We start from the raw sequence: 14,034 nt of genomic DNA on the forward strand, positions 1-14,034 counted from the left end.
GGGATAATATTTACATGGTCTTAATAATAGAAACACTGAATATCTATTTGACAAACAACAGGTGATATTACTATATTGAAAGGATGTGAGTAGGATAGCTCCTCGTATTTTATTTGGGTGGATGGTGATATACATGGACTCTTGTTAAAGACATCATTGTAATATAAGCTTTAGGAGGGAAGGAGTTGTTTGTTTTGTTCACTATGAACTGCTAGTGCCTAGCACAATATCTGGCACATAGTAGGTACTCAATAAATAGTTGTTGAATTAATGAAAGTTCCCCTAAGGAATATTTCTCCTAGGAAATGTGTAAAGAAAATAGAGTAAGTTAAAGAAAATAAAAACAAACTTCAAAAGCTATGGTGCCTGGAACCTATTTAAAAAATTTAAGATTATCATTTTAAAAATTTAAAAGTAATTGCATAAAATAGTTAAACTGAGCATCAAAATACTTGAGACAATTTAAAAGGCAAAGATATTTCTGAGAAACTATTCTCTGTAAGTTCTTATGTGAGTTTGATTGGGGATGTCTTGAAGCTCAGAACAGTTCCAGGGAAATAAAAATCTAATTGTCTCAGTTCAGAAGGTAATTTTTTTTTTACTTTTTCTTCCATTCACTTACTAATATAATACAAGGATGGGTTGAGGAAAAGTGCCTTGTTTTGCTTTTCATGTTGCTGGAGAAGAAAAGAGAAACCCTCAGTACTTCCGCTCACATTAGATTCCAGAATGTTTCCAGTAGGACTCGGATTCCTTTTATTAAATTAAAAAAGGTGCGTCTTTGGATCAACGATCTGCTTTTCCATCTAATGGATCTAAATTGGATCTGCAGCTCAACTCAACTTGGCTGAGAATGTACTGCTGACTCTTACTGTAATGAAGCCATGTAACTGTTCATTCATCACCTCGCCCATTCCCCCTTCACCCAACATTTGCTGTGCACCTACTATGCGCCAGGCACTGTGCAAAGGCTCTAGAGGAGGAAGAAGATTCCGTCAAATAATTCTGTGTGCTCAGAGTTAAAACAGCCAGGTCCCATTGCAGTATCAAAGAAGATATTCAAAGCACAGACCTGGTATATTTGTGTTAAGATGGGTCTCCGGGTCAGGTGAGCGCTCTTTCCTGTCAGAGGTCAGGGTGCTAGTCTCCGTGGCCTTTATGGAAACTTCTGTCCACTTTACCCTAGACAGGAGCTGTGCGCCGGATTGTGGGCCACCCAACGCACGGCTTTGGAGCAGAGGGCTCAGCCAGGGCTTGTGCCCCCACTCGGTGGCAGCGTGGCTGTCGGTCCTAACACTTCAGAAAAGTCCTAGTGACACAGACAGAGTCTCTGGAGAGGCTTCTCAGCCCCAAGGGTTCAAAATTCCTCCCAAATTCATATTTGTGGGCCTCTGGAGAGGCCAAACCCCAACCCAACTCCTTTTGCATTCCCTGCCAGCTTTCCCCGCCCCCCGCTCGTCGAGGCTAGAGGTCTGAGGCCTTCCGGACCTTCTTTCCCACCCCGCCCTTCCCCCACCCCCACGCTTCCCACCCCCCACCCCCCACGCTCCCCAGCTATTTCTCAGTATCCCTAGAGCTCTGTGGAGAGCGGTGTGGCAGGGAGCTGCTGGGGCGGGCTGCACACTCTGTCAGACCTAGAGACGGTGGCAGAGGTCCTAGAAGAAGCAGGGTACAGAGGGCAGAGGCACTGGTCAGGGAGTGCCTCCCCGCTGCACCTTTCCATTCAGCGGCCCCTTTCCACCCTCAGAAATGGAGGAGGGGCGCAGAAGTTTCCCCTCGTACTTGCAGGGCTTTGGGAGGAAGGGCCTCCTAGTAAAAGGCCGCTTCGGTGTTCCTGGTTGCATCCCAAAGTGAGTCCAACACTTGGGCACAGAGGGACCTTCCCACTCTGATAGATTAACCCTTTAGGGAGCAGCGCTTCCTGGTGTCGGGTTACAAAGGTGCTGGGCGTCCCCCGGCTATGCTTCCCGTCCGCCACTGCCCGCAGCCGCTTCCTACTCGTAGCACAGCGTTCCCAGGGGTAGGGTTGACTCGGGCCCGTCCAGCCTCTGAGCACTCAGCCTGCTGGTGTAGAAGTCCCTGCAAGAGTCGCCGGATTCCGGGTTGGGATTCTTTGAAGGGTGTTACTAGGCGTTTCTCTAGCCTAGGTGCTGGAGGGCAACCTGTCCTTGCCCGGCAAGCAGGGTCCTGCCCCAGAAAATGAGACCTGGAGGGCCTAGGCAGACACCCCCTGAGCTCCTTTCTGACTTGCACGGGAGATAAGTACCAGCCACGGGCATCCCACCAGCCTCTCACTTGGCCCCTTGCTCCGCACCCTTGGGCAAGGCTTCCCGAGCTCAGGAGGGGCTGGCTGGCGCGTTTGGGGGCGCAGCAACCGCGCCACGCAGGGCTAGTTTGAGGCCCGGAGGATGGGTGTCGCTCCCTCACTGCTACTGCCCCTGCCCGCCCCCCTCCCCCTACACCTCTTGGGCCAGATCTTCTTCCCACACACACCTGGGTGTCCCCAGCGCGGAAAGGGTGGACTCAAGAACCAGGCTTAAGAAATAGGGAGAGGCTAAGTCCGTGCGTGTGGATGTGAGTGCGTACTTGGGGGACATTGTATAGACATACCCCTGTGCGTATAAAATGTGCCTGTGTCCGAAAACAGAAACTCGTGGGGATGTTTTGGATCTGGGCGAAGTTGCTTTGGGTTGGTGCGCGCGCTTATTTGCAAACTGGTGAGAGGGCGTGTCTGTGGCGGTGAGTGCAGGCTTATCAGCGAGAATGTCCTGCGTGTGAATGCAAAAGGCAGAGCGTGTGGCTGGGGTCCAGGTGTGTGAGTGCAGGACTTGAGCCGTGTGGGAAGCGTGAGTGCGCACACCCGCCCGCCTGTAGCTGTGAGTGGCGCCTGTGTAAAAGTCGGAAGGCTGCCCCTTGGGCGTGCAGCACTCGTTCTCCTTGGTGGGTCGGCGCTGGACCTCGGTCCACTCAGCAATTAAGCTCTTCAGGGGAAATGAGGTCGGGGTGTGGGGCGAGACAGGTAGAGACCTGGATGCAGGCAGTCCCGCCCAGCAGCTTGGCAAACAAACCAGAAGCGTGGTGCAGCTGTGTAAACCAACTCTGGCTCTGAACTGGATGATCCCGGGTTAGGGTGGGGTATGCTAATCCCTCAGTCGAGGATTCAGGTGTACCGGAGGGATGCTTAACCTCTGTGCAGGCAGTGCCAACTTACACACTTCCCCGGTCCTCTCATCTGCTCCTACTAGTCCCGGAAGAGTGAGGGGAAGGGAGCTTGGCGGCCAGACTGGAAGCAGAACTTCTTTGTGGGTCCCTGAGAGCCAGGGCAAGGAGGGAGGAAGTTGGGGGGTTTGGGAGAGGAGGGGAACATGGTGGCATGGGGGGAGGGAGGGTAGATCAGCCAAGGATATCTCAGGAGCACCCCATTTTTCAAGGCCCCTCTCCCATACTAACCCCCTCTTTCCCTGTGGGCTGTTTCAGCTGAGACTCTTTAGAACCTAGAACTACTTTTTAACCTCCTGGGGATCCAGGTGGCCGGCCGGGGTCCGTACTGGTCTGGCAGGAGGGGTGCAAGAGTGGAATTCAGGCGCCAAGAAAGTGAGAGAAGCTCTGGCCCCTCACTTTTGTTGGTGACATCCAAACTTTCCCCGATTTGTCCCTACTTTCTGGACGTGGAGGGCTCTCCATCCTTTCCCAGCCACAAGCTCTCCAAGCAATGACCTCATTGCAAAAAAAAAAAAAAATAAAAAAAAATAAAGAAAAAAAAATGCCCTGAGCGGACGGATAGCTTCCCTCCCTAGTGGACGGGTGTGGGGAGCAGGAGCAATGACGCAGTCGGAGCTGGGTCGGTCTTGGCCACTTTGGATTGGCCGCGAGGGCTCCTGGGGACCCCCCTCCCACTATCACAGGAATAAGATCCAACAGCTCCGCCGGGAAGACGCCCACAACAGGCTTTGTGTCTATCCGGGTGGACCCGCGGCTTGCTCTCTCCTGCAACTCAAGTCGCCAGGTGAGGAACTTCCCACTCAACTCACTCTGATACCCTGCTACTGGATTAGTTCATCCAGTTTGCTCCATCTGCCTGCCTGCTTGCCTTTCCTTTGCCTCTCACGCCCATCTTGGCCCACCTGCAGCCCGGTGCTCCCAGCTCTCTGTCCCACTCGGGAGAAAGCGGGCGGTTCGGGCTGTCGGTGCATTTTCTTCTAACTAGCACCAGCGGAACCCCAAGCACCCCCAGGGCTTTGCCTGGGCTCTGGAAGCTCTGCGAGCCCAGGTCCTCGAGTTTGCGGCCCCTGCATTGGTGCCCTTCAGCGTGCAGGATCCTGCTTGAGTTTGGTCTGGGAGTGCCTGCGCGGTCTGTGTCCTCAGGGATCATGTTTGAATCCCGGGATGGTGGATCCTTGAGCCTTCTTCTGAGGCGCCTCCAGCCCGCCAGCCTCCCTGGGGTATTGGCACGGACCCGGGGCAGTGCAGTTAGCCGACTAGAACAGTGGGCTCACTTCGGGGTGCTGGCGCCCAGTGCCTGCTGCTAAACTGCGTCCCAGCGAGCAGAGACCTGAGACACCAGTAATTGGCATTTAAAAAATTTCCCCCAATCCAAACCCACAGACTGAGAGATTAGTATTCCTTTCCAAGTTACCCTTCCCGCTTTCCTCTCCCCGGCGCGAGCTGTAAATTCAGCGGAGGGGAAGGTGCGCTGGGATTTACCAGTCCCTGAGAATACAAGAGCAATGGGAGATCAAGTCTACAGCGGGGGTGGGTCCGCCCCTGGGTTCTGTACAGGGCAAAAGGCGCGTTTGTGTGCACGCTCACTGTTTGTAGCTTCTTTCTGACTTTCCACAGACAGAAAGAGAATCCCCCCATCCCACCCCAGGACACTGCCCAACTATGCACTGCAATGTGTCTTTTGAGATTCACAGCAGCCCGTCTGGCAAATGAATGAACCGAGGCATGAGGAGGTGGGGGTAACCTGCCTGAGGTCACAAAGCAATTGTGGCAGAGGCAGGACTGGAACGTAGGTCTGTAGGCTCCAGGCCGTGCCGCTCTTGGTGTAGTGGTAACGTCATTCTCCCTTTACAGAGAGGCATTATGGGCTTCGGGACGTCCTCCCCCTTCTTGGCTTTCAGCATCTTGGTCCTGTGCCAGGCAGGCGGCCTCCAGGCGGCACCATTTAGGTGAGACAGCCTGAAGCTACTAGAGCATTCCCCTTCCACTGCCCCTGGGTTCCCGCAGTTCGGTGCTTCTGAAGTCGCAGCAGTGAGGCCCCCAGTGAATCAACACCCTCAGGTGGACACTGGCCTCCAGCTCTGTCGGCTGGGAGGAGGGAGAGAACAGCACATCCTCATGGGAAGTCACAGGGAGCAGGAAGCCTGGCTGCTTAACCTGGGGTGGGGCCAGACGAGAACGCAGAGCCTACATTGGATTTGCTTCCCTTTCTCAGGTCAGCTTTGGAGAGCCTCCCAGACCCGGCTGCACTCAGTGAGAAAGAAGGGCGCCTCCTACTGGCTGCACTGGTGAAGGCCTACGTGCAGAGGAAGACCAATGAGCTGGAGCAGGAGCAGGAGCTGGAACAGGAGACAGAGGGCTCCAGGTAAGGCTCCCCACCAGTCCTGGAATATCCAGGAGGACATAGCCCAGAGAGGTAGGATAAATAACATCTGGCCAGGAGTCCAGAAAGCTGTCGTTGTTCACCAGGCCCTGGAGCCCAGCCTTTCTCAGGCTGCATGGAAGGTAGAGGTCCAGGGGCAGTTGGAGGGACTGTGGTTAGACACATTAAAAAGATCCATTCCAGGAAGCTGTTAGGAAATGGAATAAGGAGGTGTGGAATCCCTCACTCTGGGAATTGGTCTTGCCCTACTGAGGAGACCTCCCAGCGTTGGATGAATTAAGACCCGTAAGTGTCAAGCCTGCAGATGGACCCGACATATCTTAGGATGGTTCAGAAATTTAACCTGTGTGTGTTGTTCTCTCACAACTGCAAGGAGCCTTCACTGCACATTTGCCAGGGGAAGCCCAAGGCCTTGCAGAGGGTGGGCTCAGGTTGAACAGTGCCTGAGGTAGGTCTGGGCCTTTAGCTGTGTAGGATCTGTGGAGATGCGCATGTTGTCACAAGCTGGGGAGAGCACCCTTCGTTAGTCCACCTCCCGTGCACCCTGAGCTTGGAGCACACACCAGTCCCTGCTCTGGCCCTGGCACTGCGCGGGCAGAGTCACGGGTCATACCTGCATCTGCCCCCCCAACCTCTCTGCCTAGCATGAAGGACTGAGACCCCTTCCCCACCACAGCCCTTCCCCACTCTGCCCTGACTGAGCATGCCTCTGAGTTTAACTAATGGAAGATGTGGGAGCCACCTTCCTGCCTGCCCCTCCTGCCCTGGCTCAAAGTGCTCTCTCCTGATCTAACTTTTCGCATGACTGCCCCCTGGGCATGGTATTGTCTGGCATGTCTTTTCCCTGCAGCCTGGACATCTCCAGAGCTAAGCGGTGCAGTAATCTGAGTACCTGTGTGCTGGGCACATACTCGAAGGACCTGAACAACTTTCATACGTTCTCTGGCATCGGCTTCGGGGCTGACACACCTGGCAAGAAAAGGGATATAGCCAGTGGCTTGGAGAGAGACCGCTACCCTCACTTTGGGGTGCCCCAGGATGCCAACTGAACTCTTTACACTCCCTCCTGATTTCCTTTCTTTCATTGATGAACTTAATGCATGCAGATTTCCCTCTGATTGTTCTTCAAGCTGGTCTTGGTTGCTTTGCTCATGACAGAGAATGTTGGGGATCTCAGGATGGAAGGAAAGAGAGCAGGACTCACAGACTAGGTTAGAGATACAAGAGCGTGAGGGAAGCTTCTTGAGATCCCAGAGGATTTCATGGCAGAGCCCTCCAATTCCTGCTTTATCCCTCATGCCTCATCCTTGATGAATAAACCTATTTTCTAAAAGGATTTGCACTGTGGCGGTCATTACTCTGGTCCCTGTCCAATGCTTGAGAGTGCCCAGGGCGTATGTTTAAAAGTAGCCTTAGCCTCAGGATAGCTGGATAGAGGGCATGGTGAGTGGTCCCTGGGAACCAGCTCCAGCATCGAGAACAGGTGTGCTGAGGAGCAGGTAAGCACTTCTGGCGAAGGATCCTACAAACCCAATTCTTTGAGCCTCTTCCAGGTAAGACTTCAAGGAATTTTCATTTTTCCATGGAAAGTGGTTGTGTTGGTGCTCATGGCTGGGGTGTAGCTTCTGTATGCTTCTTGTGTGTCTTGGGGGTGGGGCTGGGCCTTTGCTGAGCACACCTTCCTGGTATTATATGTAAGGGAGGATAAGTGCAGGGTTTTGTACATGCCCAGTGGTTTGGGACTGGGTTTTTTCCTGAAGGTCTTTGAGCAGGTCTCCTAGCAAAGGCTGCCAGGCCATTTCTCCTAACAGCTTTAGTAACTGCATTTAGGAGACACTTATTCTTAAGTGGTATGTTGAAGAGCTACAATGCCTTTTCTGAAGGTCCCGTGGGGTGGGCTCCTGCCCCCAACCTGTCACTGACAGGTCTTCTCTTTTTCTCCATCCTGTACATCAGCGTCACTGCCCAGAAGAGAGCCTGCAACACTGCCACCTGTGTGACCCATCGGCTGGCAGGCTTGCTGAGCAGATCTGGAGGTGTGGTGAAGAGCAACTTCGTGCCTACCAATGTGGGCTCGGAAGCCTTTGGCCGTCGCCGCAGGGACCTTCAGGCCTGAGCTGCTAAAAGACTCCAGGAAGAAGGTGACTGCCCTTGCATTGTCGGATGGGAGGGGAAAGGGTTTGGAGGTTCTCACCCACATTTTGAAACCCACTGGACCTTGTAGGTTTTTCAGGCCCTTCTCTCCAATTGCATTCTTCCTCCTGAGGTACTGAGTTCCTTCCACAACTCAGCTTGAGATCAGCGCACTAGGACAGGCTGCAGAGATGCAATGCCATCTTTCTGAAAAGAGAAATGAAAGAAATGCTTGCTGGATTCAGAAAGAGAGGCCATGCAAAGCTTAGCCAGGGCCGCTCCTCATTAATGCACCCAGGTTCAGAAAGCCCTCAATTCTTGATCAGTGTTCACAGGTTCAGTTCAGAGGGCTGTAACTATACTACTGCTAATGTTAATGGTGACTGTTGAATTGTTTTATCATCATTGGCTTGATATGGATACATCTCGTATCCATAATTTGGAAATGCTGTTTAAAGAAACACTTTTGTAAATTCATGTTCTTTTCAGTAATAATGGTGATTATTCCCTTCTCTTTCTTCTTCTCCTACTTCTTTCTCCTCGCCCTTCCTCCTCCTCCTCCTCTTCACCACCCCCTCCTCCTTCTCCTCCTCCTCCTCCTCCTTCTCTGTCTCCACTGTCACCTCCTTCTTTCAAATTTTTTTCATCTCAGGTTACCATGAAACTGAACTCACCGCTTCTATTAATTTCTGTTGACAACAACTTGGTGAGAAGGCCCCATGGAAGATATATATGTTTGCATCCTAATAGATATCGAAAAAAGCACCTTTGTCACTCAAAAGGAATGAAATTGAATGCAAAATAAGCTAATTCCATTTTGTTTTGCATCCTTTTTATATTTGATGCTCTGTGCAGTAAATGTGATGGCATCTCTCATCAGCTTATCTGGTAGCAAACTGGTTCTGTGAGAGCTTTCCTGTTGCTCATGGCAGCTTTGCCAAACTGTAGGGGGACATGAAATCACTGCCTCTTGTGGCCTTTGGGGACACATGGTATTGGTGATGCTACTATGCCTTGTTGTCTAAGAACATGACTGTATAATTTGTTTAAGGAAATGTCAATATTGTCTCATTTGTGAACATCAAGATTAAAAACATATTTTGGATACATGTGGTTTATTTCAACTTATTTTCCTAAATAATAATAATAATAATAATAATAATAATAATAATAATTGACATTTTTTGAGTGCTTACTATAGGCCAGACAATATTCTAAGACAGTGCTTTATACCTATAAATTAATTTAATATTCATGAAAACTTTTTGGGGTAGATACCATTATTATTTTCACTTTGCATTTGAGGAAACAGAGACACTGAGAAATGAAGTTCAATGTCACACAGACAGATGGTGACAGACTCAGGTGTTGGTTTCCAGAGGTTATAGTTGCAACCACTGTACTATATATGCCTTGCTCAACAATGGCTCCTGCTGTTTTCTAGAGACCTGTGAGCCATTCTTTGACCTAGCTGCTTCACCTGGTAGCTTCTCAGGTTTTGAAGACAAATGGAAAAATTTAAACATATAAACAATGTAGTCTTTATATAATAAAATGAATCTCTTCTACCCATTACTTGGTACTATAGGCTGACTATGTCCCCCACCCCAAATTTGTATGTTGAAAACTAACACCAAAGTGATGGTATTAGGAGGTGGGGCCTTTGGGAGGTGATTAGGTCATGATGGTGGTCCCTTTGCCAAGGGGATTAGTGCCCTTAAAAATGAGGCTCCAGAGAATTCCCTTGCTCCTCCCTCAGTGTGAGGTTACAGTGAGAAGACTGCTGTGAATAAGGAAGTGGGTGCTCTGTCAGATACTGAATCTGCTGGTGCCTTGTTCTTAGACTTCCCACCTTCTAGAACTGTGGGAAGTAAATATTTGCTGTTTATAAGGTACACACAGTTGGTGGTATTTTGTTATAGCAGCCCAACTGGACTAAAGCACGTACTTGGCTTCAACAATGATCTATTTATGGTCAATGTTATTACATCTATGAGCCATCTATCCTCCCCATGTATTATTACTTTGATGTACTTTGTAAATATTTCCCCATGTATCTCTAAATGGAAAGTACTCTTTAAATATAACCATAATCTCATTTAACAACTAAAATTAACAGTTATTTCTTAGTTCTTTGATATCTCACATCTAGCCATGGTTGAAATTCCTTAGTTATCTTATACATATGTTTGTGTATATATGTTATACATATATAAATATATTTAATATATACATGTATGTATGTATATATAAAATATATATAAAATCAGAGCTCAAATTAGGTCTTCACATTGCTGCTGCTTGATATGTTTTAAGACTGTTCTAATCTAGAGGGTCCCTCCTCCATCTTTTTTTTTTCATTCCTGCAATTTATTTGTTGGAGAAACTAGGTTATTTGTCCAAAAGAGTTTCCCTCATTCTGAATTTTGATGACCAAATCCCTGTGGTGAGGTTTAACATGTTCCTTTATCTTCTGTATTTCTTGTGAATCAGATCTAGCGTGAGTGAGAGGAAAGACGAGATGAGGTCAGCAAAGTAATGGGGAGGACAGAGCATGGAGAGGTTTGTAGGGCATAGGAAAGATAGTCAAGTTGTAGTCAGTAAAACAGAAACTACATCAGTAATTTTAACAGACACAATAATATAAATAATTGAGTAGATTATTGAAAAGGCAAAAGAGAATCAGAGGTAGTGCAGAGATAGAAAGTGAAGGCAGCAGCTACCATCCACTGGGCTAGGGGAACAAAGGGAAGAGGTGGGGTAATTAGATCTAGAAACTTGGAGAAGGATTCTCTGACCACCAAGAAGGATATCTTTGAGAAGGTGCAATAAGTCTGTTTTAGAAGTATGTCAAAACAAAACAGAGTTGAAAACTGGAATCAACTTTCCGTCCAAAGTAAAGAAGCTCTGTGGGTGATGCTGACAGAGACAGAAATCAAAATAGCAAAGAGCAAGCTTCCCCCCCCCCCCATGCCTTCTTATCTTCTTTTCAGGACTCACAATTGGCAGAGACTACTGGAGATCAACCTGACAAGTGAAAACGTGGTTTACCGAGTCACAGCCCCAGTGTCTTTTTGTCTTTAAAGCTTATTAGAATACAGTTAACATACAATGTTGTATTAGTTACAGATGTACACCATACTTATTGAACATTTATATACCTAAAGAAGTGATCACCATAATAAGTTCAGCAACCATCTGACACCACGAGTATACCACACTATCACACTATTGACTGTATTCTCCATGCTGTACATTACATCCCCATGACTTATTTGTTTTATACCTGGAGATTTGAACCTTTTATTCCCCTTCACCGTTTCCCCTCTTTTTAAAAATTTTCAACTACAGTTGACATTCAATATTATTTTATATTAATTTCAGGTGTACAGTATAATGGTTAGACATTTATATAATTTAAGAAGTGATCTCCCTGATAAATCTAGTACCCATCTGACACCATGCATAGTTATTATAATATTATTGACTATGTTCCTCATGCTATACCCTGCATCCCCACGACTACGTTGTAACAACCAATTTGTACTTTTTAATCCCTTCCCCTTTTTCACCTACCCCCACAACCCTCCTCCCATCTGGCAACCATCAGAATGTTCTCTGTATCTATGAGTTTGTTTCTATTTTGTTTGTTTATTTTGTTCTTTGGATTCCACTTACAAGTGAAATTATATGACATTTGTCTTTCTCTTTCTGACTTACTACACTCAGCACAATACCTTTTAGGTCCATCCATGTTGTTGCAGATGGCAAAATTTCATTCTTTTTTATGGCTGGGTAATGTTCCATTGTATATATGTACCACCTCTTCTTTATCCATTCACCTATTCAGCGACACCTGGATTGTCTTCACATCTTGTCTATGGTAAATAATACTGCAATGAACATATGGATATATGTCCTCAAAGTAGAATTTTTGGTTTCTTTGGATAAATACCCAGAAGTGGGATTATTAGGTCATTCTTTGTTTCTTGTTACAGCCTTTGTTTTAAAGTCTATTTTGTCTGATCTAAGTATTGCAACTGCAAATTTTCTTTTTCTTTTTAATTCCCATTTTCACGAAATATCTTTTCCCATCCCTTTACTTTCAGTCTCCGTGTGTCCTTTGATCTGATATGAGTCTCTTGTAGACAGCATATGTATGGGTTTTATTTTCTTATCCACTCAGCCACTCTATGTCTTATGATTGGAACATTTAATCCACTTACATTGAAAGTAATTGTTGCTAGATATGTAGATATTGCCAGTTTGTTGTTCATATCTTTGATCTTTTTAATTTTTTTCATCTTAAAACAGTCCCTTTAAGATTCCTTGCAATACTGGTTTGGTAGTGATGAACTCCTTTAGCTTTTTCTTGTCTGGGAAGCTCTTTATCTGTCCTTCCATTCTAAATGATAACTTTACTGGCTAGAGTAATCTTGGTTGTAGGCCCTTACTTTTCATCACTTTGAATATTTTCTGCAAATCCCTTCTGGTCTGCAAAGTTTCTGTTGACAAATCAGCTTGATAGTCTTGTGGGAGCTCCCTTGTATATAACTAACTGCTTTTCTCTTGCTGCTTTTAAGATTCTTTCCTTGCCTCTAATCTTTGGCATTTTAATTATGATGTGTCTTGGCGTGGGCCTCTTTGGGTTCATCTTGTGTGAAACTCTCTGTACTTTCTGGACTTGAATATCTATTTACTTTACCAGGTTAGGGAAGTTTTCCATTATTTCTTCAAATAGGTTTTTAATTCCTTTCTCTCTCCTTTTTCTGGTACCCCTATGATGTGACTATTGGTATTCTTGATGTTGTTCCAGAGGCCCCTTAAACTGTCCTCGTTTTCTAAAATTCTTTTTCTTTTTGCTGCCCTGTGTGGGTATTTTCTGTTACCTTATCTTCTAAATTGTTGATTCAGTCCTTTGCTTCATCTAATCTACTGTCGATTCCTCCTGATGTATTCTTCATTTCTGTTATTGTATTCTTTGTTTCTGCCTTGTTCATTTTTGTTTTCTATCTCCATTTTTATGTTGCTTATCTCTTTGTTAAAGCTCTCCCTGAGATCACTGAGCATCCTATAACCAGTGTTTTGAATCAGTGTCTGGTAGACTGCTCGTTTCCATTTTGTATAGTTCTTTTCCTGTAGCTTTATTTTGTTCTTTTATTTGGGACATGTTTCTTTGTCTTCCCATTTTGGCTGCCTTCCAGTGCTTGTTTCTATGTATTAGTTAGGACTGCTAGCCTCCCAGTCTTAGTAGAGTGGCCTTGTATAGTAGGTGTCCTGTGCGGCCCAGTGACACATTCTTCCTGGTCGCCAGAGCTTGGTGCTCCAGGTGTGTCCCTTGAGTGGATTTTGTGTGTCCTCCTGTTGTAGTTGAGACTTTGTTGCTGTTTCCTCGTCACTGGGAAGGATTGACTCTCAGGCTCATTGGTTGTGAAGACTGGCTGTGACTACAGTGGAGGAGCTGCGGTGCAGGGGCTGACCCTGTGGAGCAGGATTCTCTTTAGCAGGGCTCTGCCCAGTCTGTCCTTTGGATGTGTCATCCTTGGAGGTGGCCAGGTGATGCTTCAGCTCAGTCTGAAGGTGGCCACTGGGTGTGTCAGCCCTGGGGTCTCCTGGGATGGGACCCTCTGCAGGCAAAATTCAGCTGCAGCCTGCGCCCTGCCCAGGGCCACATGGCATGAGCCACAAAGTAATCTGCAGATGGCCACGCTGTGCTTGGAGGTGCCTAGAGTGGCCAACCAAAGCTATTGCTAGTGCTAGGCTTAGGGCTTCTCAGCTAGAGGTATGGGACATGCCAAAGCCAGATGCTGCTTGTTTGGAATTTGTGAACCTTTGAGAGATTTTAGGAAAGTCTCCAGCATGAGCCAAGGCAGATTGTTTGTATGGAAAAGCCATTGTGTCAGCTTGGGAGGACCTGAAAGTTGGGTGGGGCGATGTCTCAGGGAATCAGGGCAAAGGAATGGTGTTAGCTAGGTTGATGGAGACTCATATATTGCAGCCACTTGCACCTGCATGGGAGGGGAGGGCTGAACAAAGAAACAATAGCTTCTACCAGCTCCTCCGTCTTGGAGAAAGCTGCCCCTCGAGCACTTGCCCCGAAACCAGACAACTCAGTTCCTCTCCATATGTCCCTGGCACCTTTCCAGCTGCTGCCCCAGCACTGGAGCTCAGAGTGAGTCCATCAACAAGTAAGTTTGTATGTGGATCTTTTAAGAGGAGTGCCTGGGACTGCAGCCACGTTCCATCTCACTCAGCCACAATCTCTGCTGGTTTTCACAATCAATATTTATGCGTAC

General features: G+C 47.4%; 1 protein-coding gene across 3 annotated transcripts; it reads left to right on the top strand.

The window, feature by feature from the left end:
* The first annotated feature begins 3,861 nt into the window (after positions 1-3,861).
* LOC109436083 (calcitonin gene-related peptide 2) lies at positions 3,862-8,845 on the top strand. 3 transcript variants are annotated; one of them, XM_019714366.2, is made up of 5 exons: positions 3,862-4,006; positions 5,077-5,171; positions 5,438-5,587; positions 7,562-7,746; positions 8,391-8,845. In XM_019714366.2, exons 2-4 carry the CDS (start codon positions 5,086-5,088, stop codon positions 7,719-7,721), a joined length of 396 nt encoding a protein of 131 aa, XP_019569925.1. In that variant the 5' UTR covers positions 3,862-4,006; positions 5,077-5,085; the 3' UTR covers positions 7,722-7,746; positions 8,391-8,845. The 3 variants fall into 3 exon arrangements, with proteins under 3 accessions (XP_019569925.1, XP_074193250.1, XP_019569924.1); XM_074337149.1 differs by lacking the exons at positions 7,562-7,746; positions 8,391-8,845 and adding exons at positions 5,979-6,053; positions 6,456-6,941; XM_019714365.2 differs by lacking the exons at positions 7,562-7,746; positions 8,391-8,845 and adding an exon at positions 6,456-6,941.
* Positions 8,846-14,034: the final 5,189 nt, after the last annotated feature.

The sequence above is a fragment of the Rhinolophus sinicus genome, linkage group LG06, assembly GCF_036562045.2.
Source record: "Rhinolophus sinicus isolate RSC01 linkage group LG06, ASM3656204v1, whole genome shotgun sequence".
Lineage (NCBI taxonomy): Eukaryota > Metazoa > Chordata > Mammalia > Chiroptera > Rhinolophidae > Rhinolophus > Rhinolophus sinicus.

Bases quoted from the DNA above. Each gene is read 5' to 3' on its own strand.
- LOC109436083 (XM_074337149.1), top strand. From the start codon at position 5,086: ATGGGCTTCGGGACGTCCTCCCCCTTCTTGGCTTTCAGCATCTTGGTC. The intron at 5,172-5,437 runs GTGAGACAGCCT...TCCCTTTCTCAG, and splicing joins CTCCAGGCGGCACCATTTAG to GTCAGCTTTGGAGAGCCTCC. The intron at 5,588-5,978 runs GTAAGGCTCCCC...CACAACTGCAAG, and splicing joins CAGGAGACAGAGGGCTCCAG to GAGCCTTCACTGCACATTTG.